We start from the raw sequence: 27,964 nt of genomic DNA, 5'->3' as shown, positions 1-27,964 counted from the left end.
GGAATAAACTTAACCAAGGACGTTAAAGATCTCTACAATGAAAACTACAAAACCTTAAAGAAAGAAATAGAAGAGGATACCAAAAAATGGAGAAATCTTCCATGCTCATGGATTGGAAGAATCAAAATCATCAAAATGTCTATTCTCCCAAAAGCAATTTATACATTCAATGCAATACCAATCAAGATACCGAAGAACTTCTTCTCAGATCTGGAAAAAATGATGCTGAAATTCATATGGAGACACAGAAGACCTCGAATAGCCAAAGCAATCTTGTACAACAAAAACAAAGCCGGAAGCATCACAATACCAGATTTCAGGACATACTACAGGGCAGTTGTTATCAAAACAGCATGGTACTGGTACAGAAACAGATGGATAGACCAATGGAACAGAATAGAAACAGCAGAAATCAATCCAAACATCTACAGCCAACTTATATTTGATCAAAGATCCAAAACTAATCCCTGGAATAAGGACAGCCTATTCAATAAATGGTGCTGGGAAAATTGGATTTCCATGTGCAGAAGCTTGAAGCAAGACCCCTACCTTACACTTTATACAAAAATCCACTCAACATGGATTAAAGACTTAAAGCTATGACCCAAAACCATCAAATTATTAGAGAGCATTGGAGAAACCCTGCAAGATATAGGTACAGGCAAAGACTTCTTGGAAAAGACCCCAGGAGCACAGGCAGTCAAAACCAAAATTAACATTTGGGATTGCATCAAATTGAGAAGTTTCTGTACTTCAAAAGAAACAGTCAGGAAAGTGAAGAGGCAACCGACAGAATGGGAAAACATATTTGCAAACTATACTACAGATAAAGGGTTGATAACCAGAATCTACAAAGAAATCAAGAAAATCCTAACCGAGAATCATACCCCTAGACCAACGAGCCACAGGCCAGCCAAGTAGTGAAAGTCAACAGAGTGCCTTCCCCTAGGAGGTTCACACCTCCCTTAGGATATACCCCATGTGAAGAGATAGATAGGTCTGGGCCTCTTAACTTATAAGGCCTAAAGCCCACCAGATTATTATCAAGCCCCTTCTATCAGGTTCTATTTGCCTCTCAATCAGAAAACTTAATTGTAGCTTAGACAGCACCTTTCTTAGCTCCTCTAATAATGACTCTGTCCTTTGTTCTAGACCCTGTCTAGCACACGTGGGCCACATTCCTTCATAATCATAACCTCTACTCTACCACCAATGGCTCTACTCCCAACCTGCGTGTACTGATGGTCCTCTTCCCCCACCTAATGCTGTATAATTGTTCAGACCTGGTAAATGCCACTCTTAGGATCATTGGTTACTATCCTCACCCTGTCTTTTATGAGCTTGTCTAAATATGATCAGAGTCGGCGAAGTTGGAAGGCTTCCATAGCCTTGGCAACTCATGACGACAGCCTAGGGTGGTTACTGGTGCCATAAACTAGAGTGTCAATTTGTCAGGTCAACAATAGGAGTCACTGTGCACTTGCTCCTCATGTGGGATCTCTGTCCTTAATGTGCTGTACATTGTGATTTAATGCTATAACTAGTACTAGTATGTTTCACTTTGTGTTTCTATGTGGGTGCAAACTGTTGAAATCTTTACTTAATGTATACTAAATTGATCTTCTGTATATAAAGAGAATTGAAAATGAATCTTGATGTGAATGGAAGCGGAGAGGGAGCGGGAGAGGGGAGGGTTGTGGGTGGGAGGGCAGTTATGGGAGGGGGAAGCCATTGTAATCCATAAGCTGTACATTGGAAATTTATATTCATTAAATAAAAGTTTAAAAAAAAGGAAATCAAGAAAATCCAAAACAACAAAACAAACAACCCACTGAAGAGATGGGCCAAAGACCTCAATAGACATTTTTCGAAAGAGGAAATCCAAATCACCAACAGACACATGAAAAAATGCTCAAGATCACTAGCAATCAGGGAAATACAAATCAAAACCACAATGAGGTTTCACCTCACCCCGGTGAGAATGGCTCACATCCAGAAATCTACCAACAACAGATGCTGGAGAGGATGTGGGGAAAAAGGGACACTAACCCACTGTTGGTGGGAATGCAAACTGGTTAAGCCACTATGGAAGTCAGTCTGGAGATTCCTCAGAAACCTGAATATAACCCTACCATTCAACCCAGCCATCCCACTCCTTGGAATTTACCCAAAGGAAATTAAATTGGCAAACAAAAAAGCCGTCTGCACATCAATGTTTATTGCAGCTCAATTCACAATAGCTAAGGCCTGGAACCAACCCAAATGCCCATCAACAGTAGACTGGATAAAGAAATTATGGGACATGTACTCCATAGAATACTATACAGTAGTAAGGAACAATGAAATCCGGTCATTTGCAACAAGGTGGAGGAATCTGGAAAACATTATGCTGAGTGAATTAAGCCAGTCCCAAAGAGACAAATATCATATGTTCTCCCTGATCAGTGACAACTAACTGAGCACCAAAGGGGAAACCTGTTGAAGTGAAATGGACACTATAAGAAACAGTGACCTGATCAGCTCCTGTCCTGACTCTGGATGTACAATGTAATACTTTATCCTTTTTTAGTATTTGTTGTTGTTGTTGTTGTTCTAGTACTAGTGGTTGAACTCTGTAATTAACACACAATTATTCTTAGTTGTTTAAATTTTAACTGAAAAGTGATCCCTGTTAAATCTAAGAGTGGAAAAAGAGAGGGAGGAGATGTACAATTTGGGACATGCTCAATCGGACTTGCCCCAAATGATGGAGTTAGAAATGTGCCAGGGAATTCCAATACAATCCCATCAAGGTGACATGTACCAATGCCATCTCACTAGTCCAAGTGATCAATTTCAGTTCACAATTGATCACACTGATAGGTCTAAAAGTCAAAGGGATCACACAAACAAGACAAGTGTCTACTAATACTAACTGATAGAATCAAAAAGGGAGAGAAGGATCCAACATGGGAAGTGGGATACCCAGCAGACTCATAGAATGGCAGATGTCCTAAACAACACTCTGGCCTCAGAATCAGCCCTAAAGGCATTCGGATCTGGCGGAAGAGCGCATGAGAGTATTGTAGGCATGGAAAGCCAAGATACAATGGAAAAGAAAAAAAAAAGAAGAAGAAGACCTAAATGAAAGATCTCTGTGAGTGAGATCCCAGTGGAAAGAACAGGGCCATCAAAGAAGGAGGTACCTTTCTCTGAAGGGAGGAGAGAACTTCCACTTTGACTATGACCCTGTCGGAATAAGATCAAAGTCAGCGAACTCTAAAGGCTTCCATAGCCTTGGCAACTCATGACTAGAGCCTAGGGAGATTTCTGACGCCATGAACAGGAGTGTCAAATTGTTAAGTCAGCAACAGGAGTCACTGTGTACTTACATCCCATGTGGGATCTGTCCTTAATGTGTTGTCTAATGTGCAGTGATGCTATAACTAATACTGAAACAGTATTTTTACACTTTGTGTTTCTGCGTGGGTACAAGCTGATGAGATCTTTACTAATTATATACTGAATCGATCTTCTGTATATAAAGAGAATTGGAAATAAAAAAAAAACCTGGTATTAAATTGGAAATGGCATAGAAAATTAATTAATTTTTTTAAAAAATATTATGTAGGATCTCTGTCTTTAATGTGCTGTACACTCTTATTTAATGCTATAACTAGTACTCCAACAGTATTTTTTTTCACTTTGTGTTGCTATATGGGGGCAAACTGTTGAAATCATTACCTAATATATACTAAACTGATCTTCTGTATATAAAGAGAATTGAAAATGAATCATGATGTGATTGGAAGGGGAGAGGGAGCGGGAAAGGGGAGGGTTGTGGGTGGGAGGGAAGTTTTGGGAGGGGGAAGCCATTGTAATCCATAAGCTGTACTTTGGAAATTTATATTCATTAAATAAAAGTTTAATTAAAAAAAATGCTTCAACAAATTGCCACATCCATCAGTCTTCACTAGAGTCCAGGGAACCCCTCATTCCCTCTCTATGGAGCCCTCCTTTACTTGGTTAATGCTACCCCAAGGACCACTGGCTGCGGTTCTCACCCTGGCTTTTATATTACCTTGACTGTTTAAATACTTATAGGAAGTAATAATGAAACAAACCAAAGCCTTCACCAACCAGGCAGTCAACGAAATGCTGCTACAGGGATACAGGAAGGCAGCCTGTCGAGTTCCCCCCAACACAATAAAACTGTCTCCTGACTCTGGGGTTTGGCATGTTTTGTGGGGACCTTACAGTCTCTTCACTTTCTCCCTCTCCTTGTCTTCTTCTCCCTCCCCTTTTCCCTCTATTTCTTCCCTTTTTCCTCTCTCCCATGTATAGAGCATCTGCCCCACATTCCTCTCTCCCATTCCAAGCTCTCTCAAGCCCTCCTTGACATCCAGGCTCCCTTCTCCCATCCTCTTTGCCCCACTGACATTATAATTTTTCTTCTCCTTTTACTCTTGGCAAATTTTATTTTGTGTTTCTAGACTTTGTATAGTTCTTCACTCACCCATTACTCCGATTTGCACAAGAAAGGACAAGGAGTTAATCAAGAAGGGCAGAATTCTTTGTAAATTTAACGAATAGGTCAAGTAAGCTGAGATGAAAGAAAAAAATTTCATTATAGAGGGAGAATGGTGTTATGCAAGAGAAAGTCTATGAATAAACAGAAATAAGTGGCCAGGTGCCACAGCTCACTAGGGTAATCCTCCACCTGGAGCGCCAGCACTCCAGGTTCTAGTCCCGGTTGGGACACCAGTTCTGTCCCGGTTGCTGCTCTTCCAGTCCAGCTCTCTGCTGTGGCCCAGGATGGCAGTGGAGGATGACCCAAGTGCTTGGGCCCCTGCACCTGCATGGGAGACGAGGAGGAAGTGCCTGGCTCCTGGCTTCAGATTAGCACAGCACGCCGGCTGTTGTGGCCATTTAGGGAGTGAACAGTGGAAGGAAGACCTTTCTCTCTGTCTCTCTCTCTCTAACTCTGCCTGTCAAAAAAATAATTAAAAAGAAATAAGTATCTTCATTGTAACATTATGGCAATGAAACAAGTAAGTATCTATTTTTAGTACATTTCAACACTTTGTTTTTGCTACTATGTTCAACCACTCTCTTATTCTCCATCCATATCCCTCTTCATGTTATTTTTCCTATGAGATTTTTCAATATGGATTTTCCAACTAATGAATAACAACCGGAAACTATTATAGGAAATTATCTACCATATTATCTTAACTCTTTGAAGAAGGCCAATGCATTAAAAAGCATTAGAACACAGCCTGGAAGCCTGTTGAAAGCACAATTAAACAAGGCTTAAACAGACAAGCTTTAGGCAAGGATAAAAACAGCAGCAATGGTTAGGGTCACAGGCTAGGTTGTCTCAATTCCTCCACTTAGTAAAGGCATGAAGCTAGTAAGAGAATGAACATCTCAGACCCTAGTTATTTTGCCAGAAAATGGAAATTATAATATGGCTGTCCCAATAGAGTTTCAATGGGAATTAAATGAATCCTTAAGATGAAGAATTCAAATAATGCCTGACATATGGTCAAGTTCAATAAATTTTAGTTATTTGTAGCTATCAATTGGTCTTATCCCATAAAATAGTGATGTGTGGATATGTGAAAATGAAACAGACTAAACAGAATTGAGACAAATATATAGACAACTAGGCAAAGCTCCTATCTAATATCACTCACTGCTTTGGTTTGAGTAGGATATGGCTGCCAAACTCTTGAGGAGGATTAAATCCCAAAGACATATGTTGATGGTACTAAGAGAGCAGAAACTTAATCCAAATATTGTGTTTAGGAGGTGAGGTTATTCAGTGTTCCTTAGGCATGCCTTGGAGGGTTGACTATAAAAGCTTGAGTTGACCTTAGCCACTCACTCTTTGCTTGCAGGCTTGCCATGTGATCCTCTCTGTCCACACTCTGTCATTACCACACTCCAGTTTCACCAGATGGCAGACTTAATAAGGTCTACCCAATGTTGGATGGTGAACCTCTAAAACCATGAGCCAAAATAAACTATCATGCTTCATAAGTAGTCTGTCTTATGTATTTTGTTATACTAATGTTACAGAGACTAATATATTCACCATGAGTAAACATCTTGCATTTAACCTTTGTTCTTGCTTGCATGCGAAGAACTACAATGTGCTACTTTTCACTTGTGCAAAACTATACAAAATGTAAGGCCCATCAAACAACTTGAGTTTTCCCCCACAGTACACAGAAAGTTTCCATACAGGCACAAACAGGTTCACATTGAGAAATTCAGGCAGCCTACCTAACAGAAAGCTGCAATATGGGGCCAAAGTCATGATACCCATAAAAAAATGCCACTCCTTTTGTTCCTGCAGAAGTTCCATAGAATGTAAAAAAGAAGAGGGAGGAGTACAAACCCACAGTCTAGAAGATACCAATGAGGAAAGGCTACCATGTTTTAAGAATCTGTGTAATTAATCCAGCATGTTAAGGAAAATTCTTTACAGAATCAAAATTTTTGTGGTTTTGATGCACAAAGATTAGAAAACCCTACTGCACTCACTCACTAGTGCCTCCTGTGCTTTGTGCTTTAGTTTGATTCTTCAGAGTCTGACAGGAACAAAGGATAAACAGCATTTCGAAGAGGATCAGCAGCATAAACACTTTGACAAATGTCCTTCTCTCCCTCCCCTTCTGGGAGACACTTCCTGAATTTTCCAAGAACTAAGCCCTGGGCTTATCTTTGCAACCTTTGTCCTCAAAAGTTGCACAAGTGGAAATCCCCCAAATACAAATTTATGTCAATATGTGGAAAGTGGTTTTCACTGAGCAATGAGATGGCAAAAACCCACTCCAAGATCCCCACGAGAAAACAACTGAGAAGAGTACAGATGTACTCAAGACTCCAGGGAAAGCTACCATTTCTCCACCAGGAAGAGTAATCTGGAAGGATCTGGAGCTTTCTCACAAGCTTCAGAGTGAGAGGGAAGGATGCTTTCGGATATACCAGAGGAAAAACTAGGAATCTTCCCATTTGGCTTCTAAGTAGAGGAGGAAGCGTGGAAACCTCCTGCCAGAGTGGATTTACTGCGGTGTGAGGCGCGTGCTCCCGTGTCGCTCGGCACATGCTCAGAAGGCGGCTGCACACCACGTCTGCTGGTGGTGAGGGGCGTGACGCCTCAGCTGCACTGCCCTGCGCTGGCCTACCGTGCCGCTGGGCTGCAGGGCAGGACGCCGCGTCGAGGAAGCACCGGGCCATCTTCCTGGTGCAGGAGTTGCCGTGAAAGCCAGGGAAAGATGCCCATCTCTACCTGTGCGTTAGATTGCAGTTCTGGGTGTCTGAAGCACCAGTGTTTGTATCACTTTTTAATTTGCACTTTATTTTCCCCTCCCTCACTTTGTTCTCTGCACAGTTGGGGATTGAGTGATGGCCTGGGGGTGAGGAATGAGGCCTGGGGCGGCCTCTCTAGCCTTCCCCTCCCCTGCCCACGTCGCCCCTCTGCGGTTTGCCCTTAGAGGACTTGTGTTCACGTTCAGGGGAGCTGAAATTCAAAGGCCAGGGCACATCATTTATTTATTTAATTATGTTGCCCACAAAAGTTGATTGTAAATAAAGAAAAATCTTCTATACTTTTCAAAAAAAACTAGGAATCTTAAGGGAAACAGAGAGGGAGTCACCCAGCAAGGGCCAGTCGGGCTTCCACTGCCTCTGTCAGCTGTAATGTGATTCTGCAAACTGACATGAAATATGTCTGAGCCAATTAAGATGATCTGAAGCCATTTTATTTCTTATTGCACCTGAGAGGAGGAAAATGGGTCTTTTCCAGGAAATTCTTATGGTCTGTAATACAGTGGTCTCCAACCTTTCTAAGGCTTTGGTAGAGAAAGGGTTGGGCAGAAGCTGCTACCATTCCTAAGAAAATTCTGGAACGTGGTGAGAATCATAAGAAACTTTCCCAAAGTTCTTTTAGAGGCATAAGAAGTGCTTATCCCCCAGTTCGGGAAAAAGAGACTCATGTTTTCTAAAGGGAAAATAGACTAATCCAGGTAAGCAAGATCCCAGCTCTTCCTCACACCATCCTGTCTCATCTTCCTATGTTTTCCAAGTCATGGCCCTGTTTGTACTACACAGAATGGAGACAGAAGCTGGGAGAGCTCCCCAACGATATTCAGAGTTCACCAGTCTGGCATCAATAAGTTTATCTCACAAGAAAACTCCAAGTTTATGAAGCTCCCTCGGTAGAAATAATTTTACACTCTCCTTACCCTTGTAAGATCTGAGACTTGTTTTTCCTGTAGTGGTCGGGATCACCCAGCAGAGCAGTTGGCACAGAGTCAAGATTTAATAAATATTTGTTGAGCTTTATCATGGACTCGTTATCAGCCCACTACCTCGTCCTTTAGGTAAATTCTCAGTCTCTTTATTTGATGAATTCGTTTGGTGTCCATAACGTGGTAGGCTGTGAATAAGTGCTTGTTGGATCTGGGTTGTCGGCATCATCTGCTTACCTCTCCAGTCTTATCACGTGCAGCTCTGAAGAGCAAGACTCAAGTCTGTGTGTATATATGTGCACATACACAGGGACACTCTGATCTGCATTTATATTTCTACTCAAGTATCCATCTGGCTCTGAAGGCAGCAACACCAGAGAACCTGAGAAGTGAAATGGCTTCAATGTTGCCATCAACCCTCCAATCAAAAAAATTATTCCTGCAACATTGTGCTGGCTAATCATCCAGCTATTTCTTATTCTTTAATCCATCTACTGATTCCTGGGTTTACTTCATATCTTCCCTACTGTGAATAGTGCCAAAAATACATGCTAAGGTAGACACCTCTTCAACATACTGATTTCATTTCCTATGACTCTGTGTTCAGTAGAAGAACTGCTGAATCTTACAGTAGTTCTACTTCCAGTTGTTTTGTTTTGTTTTTTTGAGGAACCACCATACTGTTTTTCTATCATGGCTGTACTAATTTGTATCCCTGTCAACCAGTGTATAAGAAATCCCTTTTTCCACATCCTTTTTTTGTCTTTCTGATAACAGCCATTCTAACTGAGATGATATCTCATTGTGATTTTTACTTCCATCCCCTTGATAATTAGTGATATTAAGCATTTTCATATATATATATATATTGGCTATTGGTATATATTTATTTGGCCATTTCTAATTGGACTATTTACCTTTTGGCTGTTGAGAAAATATGCTAACATACACAATAAAATATTATTAAGCCATAAAAATTACTGAAATCCTATCATCTGTGGCAACATTGATGGAACTGGAGGATATTGTGTTAAATAAAACAAGTCAGGCATTGAAGGAAAATATCACATGTCCTCACTTAAATGCAGAAGATAAAAAGTTGATCTTACAGAAGTAGAGAGAATAACAATGATCACCAGAGGCTAGAAAATGGGTGTGGGATTAGGGGATGGAGAAAGTACAGTTGACAGGCAACTGGATTGGAGGAATAATCTCTAATGTTCTATAACACAGTAGGATAACTATGGTAGATGAAAGTTGTGTATTTCAAAATAGCTACTAAAGGGACTTTTGAATGTCTCTAATACAAATAAATGTTTTAAGTGATAGATAAGCTAGTTGCCCTGTTTTGATCATTAAACATTCTATACATATGTTGAAATACCAAGCTGTACACCATAAATATGCACAGTCAATTAAAAATAAAAAATATATTAGATTTTAAAAAATCCTATTCTTGCCACATTCACTGAGCCACTCTAATTGTTAGAGGGCAGGCATTTGGTGGAGCAGTGAAGACACTATTTGGGGAGCCCACATCCATATCCAAGTGCCTGGGCTCACTCCCCAGCTACTGCATTTCTGATCTAGCTTCCTATAAACACAAACCCTGGGAGGCAACAGATGATGGCTCAAGTACTTGGATCCCTGCCATGCATATGGAAGATCCAGATTGAGTTCCAGACGCCTGGCTTTGGCCTGGCCTAACCCTGGCTGTTTCAGGTATCTGGGCATGAACCCATCTCTGTCTGTTGCTTTCTGTATGCCTTTCAAATAAAATGAAAATAAGCAAAGTAAAAATACAAAAAGTATACAAATGTTCATTCTTAGAACATTTCTTTTTTAATTTTTAAAAATTAATTTATATAAGGAGAACGTCCTGTCACCTTGCAGGGCATGCTGTGGGGTTTGCCAGTTTTGTTCCCCCAATAGCCTGTCTGCACGGGCACAATGGTGAGCTTGGCAAGGATGATGGCCACTTCAATGGTGGTGGGTGCCTCCTTGGAGCACTTCACACCCAGGTTGACAAGTGCCTTGAACCTGGCCCACTGGCCTTCGCGAGTCTGCCTCTTGCATTGGCATGATCTTCAAAACCTCATCCTTGAGGGACCACCCAGAAGAAAGTCAATGATCTCAGACTCCTTGATGGGCAGAGAAAAGAGACAGATCTCCAAGGATTTGACCTTTATGTCCTTAACCAGATGGCCCAGTTTGGTGACAGAGAGCCACTCCTTGTCCCTGGCTTTGCCTTCAGGAGCTCCAGGGCTTCTCCCCAGCCCCAGACAAGACTCCACAGCTGAAACCTCCACAGAATCCACCTCGGCCTCCCATTCCAGGGTCCCCAGGACCCTACAGCCTTCCTGCTGCACCAGCGTCATCTGCCATTTAGCATTCTCTTGGAAAAGAAGCTTTCTTAACTTTTAAAAAATTCATATAGAGAATTCTACCACTGAACCACCCATGCACCCATGGCCACAAATGGTGGAGTTAGAAATGTGCCAGGGGATTCCAACACAATCCCATCAAGATGGCATGTACCAATGCCATCACACTAGTCCAAGGGATCAATTTCAGCTCACAATTGATAGCTCTGATAGGTCTAACAGTCAAAGAGATCACACAAACAAGACAAGTATCTGCTAATACTAACTGATAGAATCAAAAAGGGAGAGAAAGATCCAACATGGGAAGTGGGATACACAGCAGACTCATAGAATGGCAGATGTCCTAAACAACACTCTGGCCTCAGAATCAGCCCTAAAGGCATTCAGATCTGGCGGAAGAGCCCATGAGAGTATAGCAGGCATGGAAAGCCAAGATATCATGGAAAAAAAAAAAAAGACCTAAATGAAAGATCTCTGTGAGTGAGATCCCAGTGGAAAGAATGGGGCCATCAAAGAAGGAGGTACCCTTCTCCGAAGGGAGGAGAGAACTTCCACTTTGACTATGACCCTATCGGAATAAGATCAAAGTCAGCGAACTCTAAAGGCTTCTTCCATAGCCTCGGCAACTCATGACTAGAGCCTAGGGAGATTACTGACACCATGAACAGGAGTGTCAAATTGTTAAATCAGCAACAGGAGTCACTGTGTACTTACACCCCATGTGGGATCTGTCCCTAATGTGTCGTCTAAAGCCAAGTGATGCTATAACTAGTACTGAAACAGTATTTTTATACTTTGCGTTTCTGTGTGGGCACAAACTGATGAGGTCTTTACTAATTATATACTGAAGTGATCTTCTGTATATAAAGAGAATTGGAAATGAAAAAAAAAAAACAACCTGGTGTTAAAATGGAAATGGCATAGAAAATTAATTAATTTGAAAAAAATTATGTAGGATCTCTGTCTTTAATGTGCTGTACATTGCTATTTAATGCTATAATTAGTAATCCAATGGTAGTTTTTTCACTTTATGTTGCTATATGGGCAAAATGTTGAAATCTTTACCTAATATATACTAAACTGATCTTCTGTATACAAAGAGAATTGAAAATGAATCTTTACATGAATGGAAGGGGAAAGGGAGCGGGGAAGGGGAGGGTTGCAGGCGGGAGGGAAGTTATGGGAGGGGGGAAGCCATTGTAACCCATAAGCTATACTTTGGAAATTTATATTCATTAAATAAAAGTTTAATAAAAAAAAAGAGTGACAAAAAAATTCATATAGAAGCTTTTTCAAAAAAGAGTTATTTATTTATTTTGAAAAAGTTACACAGAGAGAGGGACAGACAAAAAGACAGAGAGATCTTCCACCCACTGGTTCATAACAGGTTCTTTGAATTTTAATTTACACAGAAAAATTAGTGTCCAGTTATATGAATTCTGTAAAACAGATTTGTAGCCACTATCACAATTCAGGTATGTACATTTCTATCACTTCAGTGAAGCTTCCCAAAACATTTTTTCAAAAACTGAAACAACTCAAATGTTCTTCAGCTGATAAAGGGACAAACTGTGGTAAACTCACACAATGGACTATTACTCAACAACAAAAACGAATGAGCCACAAATAGCCAACAATAAGGATGACCTCAAATCCATTAAGCTAAGTGGATGAGAACGCATGGCAGGAGTCACGTATCATATGATTCCACTTATATGACATCTTGGAAAAAGCAAAACAAACAAGGGCACAAAAGAGATTAGCAGGCTGATTGCCAGGCTGAGGTTGGGGAGGAGCTGACTATGAAAGTACCTGAGGCATCCATCTCTTTTCTTCACAGCTTTTATCATAATCTTGACTATTTATTTGCTTTGTTTCTTTTTCAACTGAATGAAACTAAGTCTAAAAGTAACACTAGTTGCATAAAAATTCATTTTAATATATGCCAAAAAAGCTCTCAAATATGAAATTTATATTACTTTATTTTTTTTAGGGTGAATCAGTAGATTCCATCAAAGGAAGTTGACTAAATAAATTAAAGCATACCGTAAAACATACTAGTGAAGTTGTAAGAAAAATGAATGTGGAAGCTATCAACGCACTGAGTTAGAAACAGCTCCAAGATGGAGTGCGAAGTGAAGACAGCTAGGTGCAGAGCGTGGCTGCCCACCTGCACACTGATATTTGCTCATAATATAAGTGTTCATTTGCTCAGAGAAAGTGTTGAAGGATTTTCAAGAAAGCATTAAAATTATTTTCCTATGGAGAAAAGGGGAACAAGGCAGATTGAAACTGGGATAGGAACAAGATAATCCACTGTAAACATCTTTATATTTTTGGTTTTTGAACCAAGGTAATGTATTAATCACACCTCCCAAGTTTTTAGCTTTTTTTTAATCAAGGAAAATTTATCTCATGTGATTCTTTGAAGATCCCACTAAAATTACGTTCTCAAAAGCTATCAAAAACCAACAGAACATTTCAACAGCCCTAACATCTACACTTAGGCAACAAAATTTGTTAATACATAAATACAAATAAATCAATAATTACATTCTAAAATAAAGCATTATCTAAATGAAAGGGTAGCAGTTACCTGCTGTACCAATTGTCTTTTAAAACTTCACTTTCTCTTAGTAGTAAACTGGAACTATAAATTAATTAGCCTTTTCAGGTCAGTGAAAAGTCCTCAAAATGGAGTTTATGGGTAGTACACGATTATCAGAAAAGTCTATGTTGCCAGTATTGTGTAGAATGCAGCTAACATGACCATACATCAATTTGGGTTGATGCAAAATAATACTCTTTTGTTTGCCCCTTTCAATTTATATTAGGAAATCACCCTTCCATTTTTACCCCCTCACACACACACAAGCACACACACACTCTGTGTAATTTAAATGCAGCTGACAATTAAGTGACCCACCTCCCCAGCCTCAGGAGCAGTAAGAGTTGACTGGTTTGCTCTGTTCTCCCAAACATCCTATCTAGAGGGGTGAACGTGAGACCCAAGTTTGGACAATCAACATCATTATATAAGACACGGGGATTGTTAGAGGGGAAAAAATGTTTCTTTACTTCTGAGAGTTCAAGCTCTAAGAATCATATATGCCTATAGCCACCATGACATACTGTTGCCATTCTTTCTGAAAATGAAGCAACATGAGAATGGTGCCAACAATGAAAGAGAAATAAAACATGATTCTACCAGGGAATCCTGGATCCAGCCAGTCTGTTCTTTGGATTTAGCAGCTTCCTAAGACAACACCTCCTTCTTTTGTTGCCATTTTGGAACATAATTCAGGTGTTTTTCAATAAAGTCTTTATAAGTTTAACCTGTACATATTCAAGAGCTTCCTTGGAAACTCTGCCTTTTGGAGATTATTTCTTAATTTACCTGGAAAATGTAGAAAATTTAGACTGTTAAATCTATGAGATTCTGAGAAATTCTTCATATGGTTCATGAATCTGGAGCAAGGCAAAGCAGTTCTCTCATGATGAGGGCTAGGCTGTAAGCAGAAAAGAAAAACACACAAAACAAAATCAATTTATGGCTCCAAGAGAAATTCATGCCACCTACCACACTTCTCTAAATAGTGATATTTTTAAAGTAGTTTTGCTTCATTATTCTTCAAATGCAACAATCCTGAAAACAATTGCAACTGGTTCTCTTTACATACACATGCACATGCTCCTCATGTTTTTTATTAAAGGGCTAGTCAGCTTATTTTTAATTCATTTAAAATTTTTTTATTTGATTACATTATGGACCAGCTATTGTTTTAGGCACTCGAGAAACAACAGATGAAGTTACCTGCTCTTAAGAAGTTGACACTTTAGTGAAGGATGACAGAAAAATAAACAAATAAATATATATATGTATATATATATATATGATGGTGATTTTCTATTGCTGAGATGAAAAGACAAGGTTAAAGAGAATGGGAAAGTATTGAAAGTAGTATGCTAATTCATATACAGAAATAAGCAACAGCTTCTCAGATAAGGTAACTTCAGAACAAAGACACACAAGCAGAGAGCATAGGATTGCTTCGAGTTGGGTGTTTGGGTGAGGATTACTCCTAGTGTAGGAACATGCAGTGTGCCAGAGGGTAGAAAGGCAGAACATAAGGGAACTGAGGCTCTCAAGTCAGGCTTTGTCACCTGGAAGCAACCAGACAGAAATGAAAAGGGGAAAGATCTACAAAGATATTAGATAAATAACATGAAGTAAAGTCATAAATAATGACAGCATGATTTTAAGTAAACATAACTCATTTAACATATAGATGGCACTAAATGCCTGTTAGTGAATACTTTTTATTATTTGGATGTGATTGAATATTACTGTAAGGATTGTGCTGTTTGGATATCATGCATAGTAGGTGTTCTGGGTGATATTAACTAGTTGAGTCTGTAAGAAATCAAACCTTCCCTGAATGAGAGACAGTATCCTACCTAAAAGGTGAAGTATACATCTGATCATTTCACACAGCCACATCACACACCCAGACCCACCTAATGCCTGAGGAAAAGGTTTGTGTCTTCTGAAACTCTGAGTTGGAGGAACCCAGGAAGGCACCAGAATAGAAACGTTCCCTTTGCCACGATGATAGACCAAGGAGGCAAGGATAGAAGTTTAAGAAGACACATACTGGGGGAGAAGGAGGAAGGCGGCACTGTGGCATCTTGGGTTAAGCCTCTGTCTATAGCACCAGCATCACATAAGGGGCTGGTTCAAGTCCCAGCTGCTCTACTTCTGATCCAGCTCTCTACTGATGGCCTGAGAAATCAGTAGAAAATAGCCCAAGTGCTTGGGCCCCTGCACCCACGTGGGAGACCCAGAAGAAGCTCTTGGCTTTGGATCAGCCAACCTCAAGCTGCTACAGCCATTTGGAGAGTGAACCAGTGGATAGAAGACCTCTCTCTCTCTCTCTGTCTCCCCCCCCCCACTCTGTAACTCTGCCTTTCAAATAAATAAATCTTGGGGGGTGGGTAGGAGAGTGGGAGGGAGAAGAGAAGACACATATTGGGAGGCAGCATTGTAGTGCACTGGATTAATCTGCCACTGGCAATGCTGGCATCTCAGCTACCATGTTTACAATTCAGCTTCCTGCTAATGTGCCTGGGAAGGCAGTGGGAAATGGCTCAAGTATTTGGACCCCTGACACCTATATGGGAAACATGGATGGAGTTGCTGGCTCCTGGCTCAACCTGGCCTAGGCCCAGCTGCTGTGGCCATTTGGGGAGTGAATCAGTAGGCAAAAGTTCTCTCCTTTTCCTTCCCCTTCCCTCAACTCCGCTCCCCTCTCCTCTCTCCCTCTCCCTCTCACTCTCTCTCTCTCTCTCCCCTTCACCCCTTCACTCTGTCACTATGCAATACAGCAGTGATACTAAGAGAGACCTAGAGAGAAAGTTATTCATATTGGTCAGAAATCCTACCCTCCTGGAGGTATTACCTTGGAGGCAATAGTTCAGGCCAAGAGCTGCAGAATTGTGAGGCCCATGCCCAAGTCTCATCTCACTCCTCTCTGCACAAGCTGGGACAATGTCCTAACATTCTCCATCTCTTGATTCTACCTTTGCAAGGTGCAGCTAATGCCACCACACAACAACCAATATCCCCATTTTAAAGATGAAAATCTAGGTAATTACCAAGCTATATAAGTAGTGAGTATTGGAAACATGTCTGAGCTCCACTCACTCCTATTCCAAGGCCCACATTCTTAACCCCACGCTATACAGCATCCCATAGTGTTGCCAGAACCATAAATCCAGATGTCATAGCCAGACTGGGGGGCTTTCCCCGGATTATTCTTCCTCCCTTGGCTTCCAAATCTACTGATGCCTGAGTCCTACTGTTACACCCTTTTGAGGAGTTCCAGACCCATCCCCTCCTCTGTAGTCCTCTATCACTCATTAGCTTCTCCACTTGCTTCTAGACTTGCTAGAAGTAATGTCCATGGAAGTCTCTTTTTCATATTCTCTTTTAAAAACCCAAGTCTAAATATGGTACCTATCTCCTAAATGGCAAATGGGAATTGAGTGAACCAGGCCAGTTGTGCCAGTGATGGAGTATGGGGGATTAACTGGGAAAGGGTCAGAAATCTTTATTTTATAAGCATATTTCCCTTCTTAACAGTTTTCAATAGTTTTTCATCTTTTAAGCAGTGCTTATCAAACTATACCACACACAAACATTACCTGGAAAACGAGTTAAATGCAAATTTTGATCCGAAATGTCTCGGGTGGAGCCCAGGGATGTATGCAGCTGGGCTGCCAATCATTGCAGGTGACTGATAACAAGTGATAGCAAGCTTCTTATGACTCCAAGTGTGGCCCAAGTTCAAGCAACACTACCATGGCCTGGGAGGCTGCTGGGTACAGATATTTCTCTGACCATGACCAACTGAGTGAGGATCTGAATTTTAACAAGACTCCCAGTCTGATTCTACATATGTATTACACATGTGGACCACAATGTGTCCTGAATACAAAACCTCCCTACAATATAAGAGTTTGATTATGACCCATCACCTACTTATCTCTCCCTTCTCATCTCACAGATCTCTCTTCTGTGATCTAAGTATGACAAATTAGGGAAACTGAGGCACCAAACTGCTAATACAGTGACTCCCATATTGTCCACCTTGGTCAACTCAGTACCTAGCATGGTTCCTACTACATGTATGTTGAGTCAGATTGAACAGAATTCATTTGTGTTTTAAAACATATTTTCTTATTTAGTATATAACCAATTGATCTTCTGTATATACAAATAATTGAAAATGAATCGATGTGAATGGGATGGGAGAGGGAGTGGGAGATGGGAGGGTTGCAGGTGGGAGAGAGGTTATGGGGGGAAAAAGCCGCTATAATCCAAAAGTTGTACTTTGGAAATTTATATTTATTAAATAAAAGTTAAAGATACAAAAAACATTTTGAGGCCGGCGCCGCGGCTCACTAGGCTAATCCTCCGCCTTGCGGCGCCGGCACACCAGGTTCTAGTCCCGGTCGGGGCACCGATCCTGTCCCGGTTGCCCCTCTTCCAGGCCAGCTCTCTGCTGTGGCCAGGGAGTGCAGTGGAGGATGGCCCAAGTCCTTGGGTCCTGCACCCCATGGGAGACCAGGAGAAGCACCTGGCTCCTGCCATCGGAACAGCGCGGTGCGCCGGCCGCAGCGCGCTACCGCGGCGGCCATTGGAGGGTGAACCAACGGCAAAAGGAAGACCTTTCTCTCTGTCTCTCTCTCTCACTGTCCACTCTGCCTGTCAAAAAAAAAAAAAAAAAAAAACATTTTGAAATGCAGTATCATATTAAAACTGTGCCTTTCGTCAAGTGAATGGGAAGATTACTCCACATGTCATGAGTCAGGCAGATCTTCCTCCTTAAAACAGTGAACATTTCATCATTGCTGTTCATGAAGACCTTGTTGCTTCCAGTTGATTCACTCAAGTCAAACTCATGTCCTATATATTAAAGCACAACATCCCCACCGTTTTTTAAGGAGAGCAAACTTTCACCACAAAGATACAAGAACAGTAAATATTGATCTTCTTGATGGATGGTGCTCCTCACGCAACAGGTCTCTCAAGCATCTGCTCATATGGCCAGCCCTCTCCTTTGTCAAGCAATAATGCCAAGTGGCCGCATGTGCTATCGGCTGCAGATCGCAAATATTTAAAAGAAATAAATTTCTCTGGATGAAAAGCACCTTTCTTTGTTATCAAACTCCCTTTCCTCCCAAGTCATGTTGATTTTGGGGCTGTGTACACTCCCAGCACCTGTACTTTTCAATTGTTTGTTTGCCAAGATCACTGTGGTTTTCTTGCTTGGTTTTAGGAACCATTCTAAGTACAGTAGCCAATGGAGGCATATTTTCTTTCTCTCTTGGCAATATGTAAAGGAAGCAGTGGCATCAGGACACCCAGCAGCAGCTGTAATTAGAGAACAAGGAAAGACAAGGAGAGAAATCGGAGCTCCTCTGCCTAAGTCCTTGTCCCACAAGATAATGAAATATTTACCATTCCTGCAGACCAAAAAGAAAAGTGTGGATTTCCTCAACAGCCTTATTATTTCAAATTGGGTTTTCTGAACTCCAGAACCACTCTTTAATAGACCATTAAGACCTGAATAATTACTGAATAATAAGAATGTAAGAAATTAGAATGGAATTTCCACAATGGAAAATCAAATTGTGATTAAAAATGGCCACTCAGATAATAATCCAAAGATCTAAATATAAATATTGAATGGAATTATTATTTCTTCTACATGTAGCATAATCTATTTGATGCAGTACAAGTATGCTTGGTGCGCTTGGTCATGGCACTTAGTCTCTTCCCACTGAGCCATGTGCAATCAGAGTTACAGAGAAACAAACTGCTGCCAGGGATTATGATCTAAGCAATGAATTTTTTTTATATGTGTTTAGCTATTTATATTTCATCTTTTGAAAAATGCCTGTTCATGTCTTTTGCCTATGTCTTGCTGGATCATTTATTTTGTTGTTGTTGAGTTTCTTGAGCTCCTTATATAGTCTGAATATTAACCCTTTATCATATGCACACTTTTTAACTATCGTACAGCTTTCAAAAGTTTGTTTAAATTATTCACCTTATGTAATCCCCTCTCTCTTTAACCATATGGGTGAGTGTATTTTGTTTTAAAGCAGAGCTTCTTAATCTTTTCCAAAATCCTGTGGTTTTTTTCATATATGGGTTCATCCAAAAGTTCACGGAAAATGTGTATGAAAAAAACTCCTCTTAAAATACATGAAATTTTTTCCATTTATATAAATTTAAATAGTAGAAAAACAAGGGAAAAAATTCTCATGGATTTCAAAATTTACTTCCACCAAAATCAACTTATCTTTGAATTCTATTTTTCGACAAACTTCATGAAGTACTCTCATGCAAGGGTATCTGTGTTTGGTATATATGATCACAGTTTCAATAGCCTCTGATATCCTTATATGTGACAGGGGTTCTAGGAGAAGCAAAAGTTAACTATCTCCACTTAGCTATGGCTTAGACCTTCAAATGGAGTCAGGCATCCTCACCTATTAGAAGCCTTCCCCTTACATGATTATAAACAAAAATATAACTGGCCTCCCATCTCATCATCTGTCTTGCACACACACCAGCCCATAGATTACTCTCCACTGCAAAATGAGCCCAGGATGAATATTTGAGAATACTCTGAAGATGCATATGTGTCCAGAGCCAGACCAGCACACATGTATCATATGTGACCCAATGTGTCAAAGAGGAAAACAAGGACTAAAGTGGGAGAAATTATAAAATAGGTCAACACCTCCTTGGTAGCTATTGATATTTATATTATTAAACCTAATGATAATACTTTCCAACAAAACTTAATTTCAAGTTTCTTCCAGATTATCCTTAGTGATGAGTTTTGGATCATACTTGGACAAAGGAATCATAATTCAGTTATCCAATGATTTATTACAAAACACTTTGCCCACATTGAATATTTGGATATGTAAACATCAGCGTATTACACTCCTTCCCATCCCAGGCTTCGCATTTCAGATTTCATTAGCCAATAAAGCCAGGTTTATTTATAATAAAGTTAAGCCCTTCAAACCCCTGACCATGGAAACCAGATTTTGAAATAATTCAGATTTGTGTTTCTGTTCTTTCTAATTAAGGGTAATATCGGGAAGCACAGACAGTGGGTAGCATTGTTCAAGTACCATGGATTTAAGCAAGAAAATCTGATTATCAGCTCATGTCAGAAGCCAAGCGATAATGCAGCTTAGCATTCGTTTGGGCTTTTTCTTTGGCCAAAAGATAATTACTGTTCGTGAGGCCTTACGTAAGTGTATCTAATATCTAAGGCCCTAAAATTTGTGAATAGCAAAAGCACACAATAGGCAAAGAAGAATTACTGTATTTATTATTTCTATGGCTTGTTTCACCATGATAATTTCATTATCTAGCAAACTCAAACCTCTAAAATCAAAGTATAATTTCTTAAAGGACAAGAAGTTAAATATGCTGGCAAGGTTTTCTGCCCAGTGTCCTCTGGTGAAAGTTATTTCTAACAAATAAGAAGTAGACCAGCCAGAAATTTAATAGGAAATTCACCACACAGGACTCAGTTACCTACTGAGGTCATTACACAAACAGATGTTACACTTCTGTGGTAGGGAGATATTTTTCCTTTTATAAACTGTTATTTTCCCCATCGTGGACTGTAGATAATAAAGGTAATGCTTCCTATCAAACAACAACAAAAACTTAAATGTGAACAGAACTTCTTGGCACAAGCAGGAAGGTGTCAGGACAAGCACTGTATATAAGAACACGAGTATGTATCACAAAGAATAAATGCCAGGAACCCAAAGGGGGGAAATTAACTGAACTCAGAAGTTCAGAGTATAAAACCAAATCTAATTAGAGGGCAAATAAAACCAAGCTGAGAAGTTCTCATGCTAAGTTTTCTGAGATCTTCCAAACCAAAATGAAGTAACTGCTTTTGGAGGAGAAAAGGAACATGATTGACTTTAAAGATTTGTTTTACTTCTTTAGGGATAAATTTTTGTTTTTCTGCTCATTAAATGTCAGCACCAACTAACATTGTGGTGAGTTGTTCAAAATACTTGACACATTTTAACTCATCAAATCCTTATGAAATCTAACTTGATTATCCCTATTTTACAAATAGAAGAGGAAAATGAGTCACCAGAGGTTAAGTGAATCATCCAAATGTCTTGTATCACTCTGAATTTTATACATAGGGTACTGTATTTCATTCATTGTTGTGATTGCATTTAAAATTGGTTTTCTCTCTCAGACTTCCAACCTCTAGTTCAAATAGTTTTTCCCTCTGCATCCCCAGATCTTATCCTGTTTGACACATACTCAGGCTGCTTGTATTACAACAGTGTTCACTCAGACACCATCCTGAAGCAGAAGAAATGGTAGAGCAGTCACACTGCTGATGAGGGTACTAACAATCAGCCCCACAACCTTGGGCAAGTCACTAAACTCTCTGCTGAACAGAGTCACGTGGGAGCCACATTCTCTTCCCTGACTACTTTCTAAGATTCTTGAGACAGTATGGGGAATCTGAAAATATAATTGCTGCATGAGCTGTTAGCTGTAGCCTATGTTTATCTGAGGAAAGATAAAGAAAGGGTAGAGAAAAATCGGAACATGATAATTATAACAACAACAATAATAAATATGCAATTTAAAAAAGCAGCATGTGCAGTGGACCACAGCACAGACCCCAGAGCGAGAGAGCCAAAGTTGGATCCTTGATCTAACACTTGAGCAAACTGCTTTACCTTTATTTTCCTCCATTTCCTCAATTGTAAAATGGGAGTAATAATAGTAATAATAATCTGATGGAGTAGTTATGATAATGGTCCCGCAGAGTTACCACTACATATATTTGAGACCCATGAGTGGTACTGTAACTGTTTAGCAACAGGTGTCACTGATTTTAGACTGGCAGGTTAAAAGATGGAGTCATGGTTTTTCTTGCTTTCTACTTTCCATTCTGATGAAAAAATTATTGAATCCTTTTCTCTTCTTTGACCAAACAACTATAAGAAGAAATTGTGTTCCACAATTCGTAAGGCCAGTTTCATCTACTTCTGATTGCTTTTATTTCAGTAACAAATGTTCTTTGAGCAGTATAGAACTATGTTACAATTCTGGGACTTGGGCAATTCATGATAACCTTGTTTGTGGAGACACTGATAGCAGTATTAACCAAGGACAAACTAATAGAGTCAGCAACAGACACAAAGTAGCATGGAAAAAAAGGAGTAAATGAGCAGTGTTATCTCCCACCTCAAAACCCCTGGCCTTAGCTTTTCTGCTCTTGCTGTGATACTAAGATACACTGATGCACAAAAGCAAATATAGCAGCAGTGGACCCACATCCCCATTGCACTGAACTAGGCACATTTACTTCAACTCACTGAATGCCTCCTACAACACCATGAAATAAAGAACATTGTGTCCCATTTACAGGTACAGAAATCATGGTGAGAGCAAGTAACTAAACTTGTCAAACATAGTCAATTACTAAAGATAGGGAAGAGCCACTGGGAAAAACAACTTGCATTTGAAGAGGAAGTCCACACACTCTGTTGGTTTTTAGACAGGGCCATATGCAAAGTGGAAGTTCTCTCTTCCCTTAAGAGAAAAGTACATCCTTATTTGATGGCCCCTTCTTTCCACTGGGGTCTCTTTCACAGAGATCTTTCACATAGAACCATTTTTGCCACTATGTCTTGGCTTTCCATGCCTGAAATGCTCTCATGATATTTTCAGTCAGATCCGAATGACTTAGGGGCTGATTCTGAGGTCAGAGTGCTGTTTAGGGCATTTGTCATCTTATGAGTCTGCTGTGTGGACTGTTTCCCATGTTGGACCTTTCTCTCCTTTGTAATTCTATCTATTGTTATTACCAGGCATTTGGTCTTATTTATGTGATCCCTTCGACTTATGATCCTATCTATATGATCAACTCCATACTTAATATGATCACTTTATCACCTAAGATGGGATTAGTGCCACCCAGCTAAATGGGATTTAGAGACACATGGCAAGTTTTTAGCTTCACTGTTAGGGTTAAGTGTGTGGGAATGTGTGCCAATCTGAACAGCTCCTTAGATGAATTTCTATATACTAACAATGAACAATCTGAAAAATATTAAGAAACAATTCCATTTACAACACCATCAAAAAGAATAAATACTTAGGAATGAACCTACCTAAGCAGATGAATGAATTATACACTAAAATCTACAAAACACTGCTGAAAGAAATTAAAGAAGACACAAATAACCATTAAGACAGCCTATGTTCATGAACTGGAAGACTTGTTATTTGTTAAGATATCAATAGTACTCAAAACAACCAATAGATTCAATATAACCCCTATCAAAATCCTAACTAATGTTTTTCAAAAATGAAAAATCCATCATAACATTAATATAAGAACTACAAGAGTCCTGGAATAGTCAAAGCAAGCTTAAAAAAGAACAACCTTGAAATTTTCATATTTCCTGATTTCAAAATATATTACAAAAATCACAATAATTAACATACTGTGAAACTGGCATAAAGGCAGACATATAAACCAATGGAACAGAATAGTTACCCTAGAAAATAAACTCTTGCACATATATTCAAATGATCTTCAATAAGGGTCCCAAGATCTCCCAAGTGAAAAAAGGTCACTCTCTTCAACAAATGATGATGTGAAAAATGGAAGCCCATGTGTAAAATAAAGATGCTGGTCTCTCATACCATATACAAGCATCAGCTCAAAATATATTAAAGAACTAAAAATACATTGTGATTTAATGCTATAACTAGTACTCAAACAGTATTTTACACTTTGTGTCTCTATGTGGGTGCAAACTGTTGAAAGCTTTACTTAATATATGCTAAATTGATCATCTGTATATAAAGAGAATTGAAAATGAATCTTGATGTGAATGGAAGGGGAGAGGGAACAGGAGAGGGGAAGGTTAAGGGGAGGGAAGTTATGGGGGGAAAAAGCCATTGTAATCCATAAGCTGTACTTTGGAAATTTATATTCATTAAATAAAAGTTTAAAAAAAGAACTAAATATAAGAAAGAATAAAATTATAAAACTCCTAGAAGAAAACATAGGGGACAAGTTTCATTACTTTGGGTTTGGCAATGATCTATTTAATAAGATATCAAAAGCATAGACAAAATTGAAATGGGATGACATCAAACTTAGCAACTTCAATGTGTCAAAGGACACAACCAATATAATGATAAGGCAATCTACAGAATGCAAGAAAATATTTGTAAGTCACATCTTTGATAAGAGTTTAATATACTGAATATAAAAGAACTCCTATAGTCATTGATAATAAAATAAATAATTCAATTTTAATGGTCAAAGGACTTTATAATAGACTTTTTTCCCAAAGATGACATACAGATAGCCAAAAAGCATATGAAAAACATGCCACTAATCATTACCAAAATGGAAATCAAAACACTAGTAAGACATCACTTCACATCTATTATAATGGCAACTGTCAAAACCAAAATAAAATGTAAACTAAAAATACTAAAAATAACTATTGGAGAGAACATGTGGACATAAAAACATTTGTGGCAGTTGGCATTATAAAGTGGTGTAACTGTTACAGAAAATAATATGATGGTTTCTTAAGTTATTATTTTAAAACTGAAAAAAACAATTACTAAATGATCTATAAATCCAACTTTTAAAAGAATGGAAATCAGGGTCTCAAAGAGATAGTCAGAAACCATTTTCCAACACCATCATTCACAATAACGAGCAGGTGGAAATAACACAAATTTCCACTGACAGGTGAGTAGATAAATAAAATATGATATACATACACAGTGGAATATTATTTACTCTTAAAAGGGAAGGAAATCCCATTACATATTCAAAATGGATAAACTTTGAGGACTTAATGCTAAGTGAAGTAAGTCAGTCACTAAAAGACGAAAATTGTATGATTCCATTTTAAAATTTTTGAGAGGCAGGCAGACCGAGAGATAGACTAAGAGAGACAGAAGAAAGAAAGAGAGAGAGAGAGAGAGAGAGAGAGAGAGAGAGAGAGAGAGAGAAAGCTCGCATCTGTTGGTTCACTTCCCCAAATGCCCAGGAGCTAGAAACTGAATTCAAGTCTCCCACATGGATGGCAGGGCTCCAAGTAACTGAGCCACTTGCTGCTGCCTCCCAGAGTGAACATTGGTAGGAAGCTGGAATCAGAAGAGTTGGACCTGGAACCCAAGCACTCCAGCCTGGAATACAGGCATCTCAAGCATCTTAAACACTATGCCAAATGCCCGCCCACTGATTGCACTGACATAAGATATTAAAGTAGCCAAATTCATAGAAACAGAAAGTAAAACAATGGAGGAGAGAGAGGAAAAAATGGAGAATTGTTGTTTGATGGGTCTAGAGTTTCCATTTTGCAAGTTGTTAGCACATAACAATGCAAACATACTTAATATTGAAGTGTACACTTAAAATGGTTAAGATAATAAATTTTATGTTGTGTATTTCTTGCCACAATTATAATTTTTAAATAAATAAATAAAAACTAATATAAAAAAAACAGTTCTTCAAAACCTATCTCATGGTTCTGCATGGGACAGAAAAGTAGATGAAATACTGACACAGAATCCAGGGTGGAAGCCAGAGACAAAGATGAGCCGTCAGACACAGTTATTCTTACACACTCCTGCTTGCACACTCACAGGTGCACCTTGAAGGAGACACCAGCATTTCCAGATTCACTCTGTTCTCTCATCTCATGGTTGCTTTGATTACTTGATTGATCCCCCAAGACTTAACTTTTCTTTTGCCTTTTACTTATATTTATCTTTTTGCTTTACACTCCAAGATATTTTCCACAACTTTTTCTTGCAATCTCCTATCATGTTTTTCTTTCCAGCAATTACATATCTGGGTCTATGAACTCTTTCTGTTTGCTGATTACTTATTTTAAAAGGAAACAGCTGTTCTTAGTTCGTCGGTTTTCTTAGAATCTCCCAGAGGAACTCATTAGATGCCTTTTTGAGCGAAAACTTTCTTCCGGTTTCTGAATTATGTCAATGTCCTCCCTCGGCATTTTCTCTATCAGATCCTCCCAATCATTCTGTTTATGTAACTGGTTTTATTTGAATTCTGGAAGTCTATGATATTTTGAATAAAAGCTTATTTGATGGGTTTCTTCTTTCTTTGTATGCATTTGTTTCTCATATTAAAGAACTCTGGTGGCCGGCACTGTGGTGTAGCTGGTAAGGCCATTGCCTGCAGCGTCGGCATCTCATACAAGCACCAGTTCGAGTCCCGGCTGCTCCACTTCCAATCCAGCTTTCTGCTATGGCCTAGGAAAGCAGTAGAAGATGGCACAAGTCCTTGGGCCCCTGCATGCATGTGGGAGAACCAGAAGAAGCTCCTGGCTCCTGGCTTCAGATTGGCCTAGCCCTGGCCATTGCAGCCAATTGGGGAGTGAACCAAGATGGAAGACCTCTCTCTCTGCCTCTCATTCTCTCTCTGTTTAACTCTGACTTTCAAATAAATAAATAAATAAATCTTTAAAAAAAAAAAAAGAACTCAGGACTTTTGGTAAAGAGGGCTTGACAGAGAGGGTCAGGCAGGTGAACTGACTGGCTTCTTTGCAGTTGTGTGGGTGGGCAGGTCAGGGCTCTTCCAAATGTCAGTTTGAGAGGGCCTCATTCCAAGGCACCAACTTCCATATTTGGAGCATTGATCCTTCTCCAGGAAGCCCTCTCATTTTATTTAGAAAAAGGCTGTCCTGTTTTATTCCGCAAATCGCTACCTTCTGGCCATCAGCCTCAAAGGGGAAAGTGATTTAGCTGATGGAGGAGTTTGAGAGAAAGAAGTGCGCCAACTTGGCTCAATGACCCCTCCTTCTTCGTCTCCAAGATATGTGGCCCTCATCTGCCTCCAAACCTGGCACAGAGTCTAGCATACAACTAGAAGTCAAAGATGACTGGTGATCAGATTCATTAATTGCAAATTCACACAATGAGAGGCTCACATTTGACAAGAGACACCTGAGCACACTGGGAAGAGTCCAGTCACAACAACGAGACTTATGTCCAGATGTAGAGAGTCTGGCCCAGTAACCATGTATCACTGAGCAAATCGGGGTCTTCTGTAGCCTCTGAGAGGTTAGAGCCTTGGGCTACATCCTTCCTAAGTACCAACAATTCCAGGTAAAATACCTGAAAAGCCTCAGCCCATCACTTTGCCGTTTACTTGCTCAGCCTGAAATTGAACTAACTGCACACAGCATCTTCCAAGACCCACAGATGGTTTCAAACCCCCAGTTAGGTAGACTTTTCAATATAGCCATGTTTTATTTTTCACTTGAAAGTGTAATGTATAGACTAGAAAGTTAATGCACACTTATCACTGAAAAAATATCCCACTTTAAAATCTAAAGAGTAAAAATTAACCAGTCACTTCATGTTTTTAGCAAACACACTTACTATTGTGTGGGGCCTTATTGTCCCCCGTGGTGAATAGAAGCCTTTAAAAATGTATACGGCTAGAACTGAATACCGTGTCAAATCTATTGGCACTGCATGTTTAAACACCTGCATCTCATCACCAGCCCTTCACAATATTGTTAAACAATAATTATACTTATGATGAGTAATGAATCCAAATATATTCTTCCTCGAGATGTACTCGTTCTTGTGTTTTAAGTAACCCATTAGTAGCCTATGAAAACTACTCAGATAAAACAAGATAGATAAATACATCCACATACTACTCAATAAAGTTTTTAAATGATTAT

General features: G+C 39.5%; 1 protein-coding gene across 2 annotated transcripts in view; it reads right to left on the bottom strand.

Moving 5' to 3' along the window:
• C10H12orf42 (chromosome 10 C12orf42 homolog) overlaps positions 1-27,964 on the bottom strand; it is a 184,998-nt gene that overhangs the window by 77,201 nt on the left and 79,833 nt on the right. The window contains exon 4 of one of the 2 annotated variants that reach the window (XM_062201990.1): positions 14,022-14,133. The exons of the other annotated variant lie outside the window; for it this stretch is intronic. Within the exon in view, the coding sequence (XP_062057974.1) occupies positions 14,022-14,133 (112 nt within the window). The remainder of the gene's footprint in view (positions 1-14,021; positions 14,134-27,964) is intronic. 2 annotated transcript variants of the gene reach the window in all.

The sequence above is a fragment of the Lepus europaeus genome, chromosome 10, assembly GCF_033115175.1.
Source record: "Lepus europaeus isolate LE1 chromosome 10, mLepTim1.pri, whole genome shotgun sequence".
Classification (NCBI taxonomy): Eukaryota; Metazoa; Chordata; class Mammalia; order Lagomorpha; family Leporidae; genus Lepus; species Lepus europaeus.
This window is presented reverse-complemented; position numbering and strand designations above follow the sequence as displayed.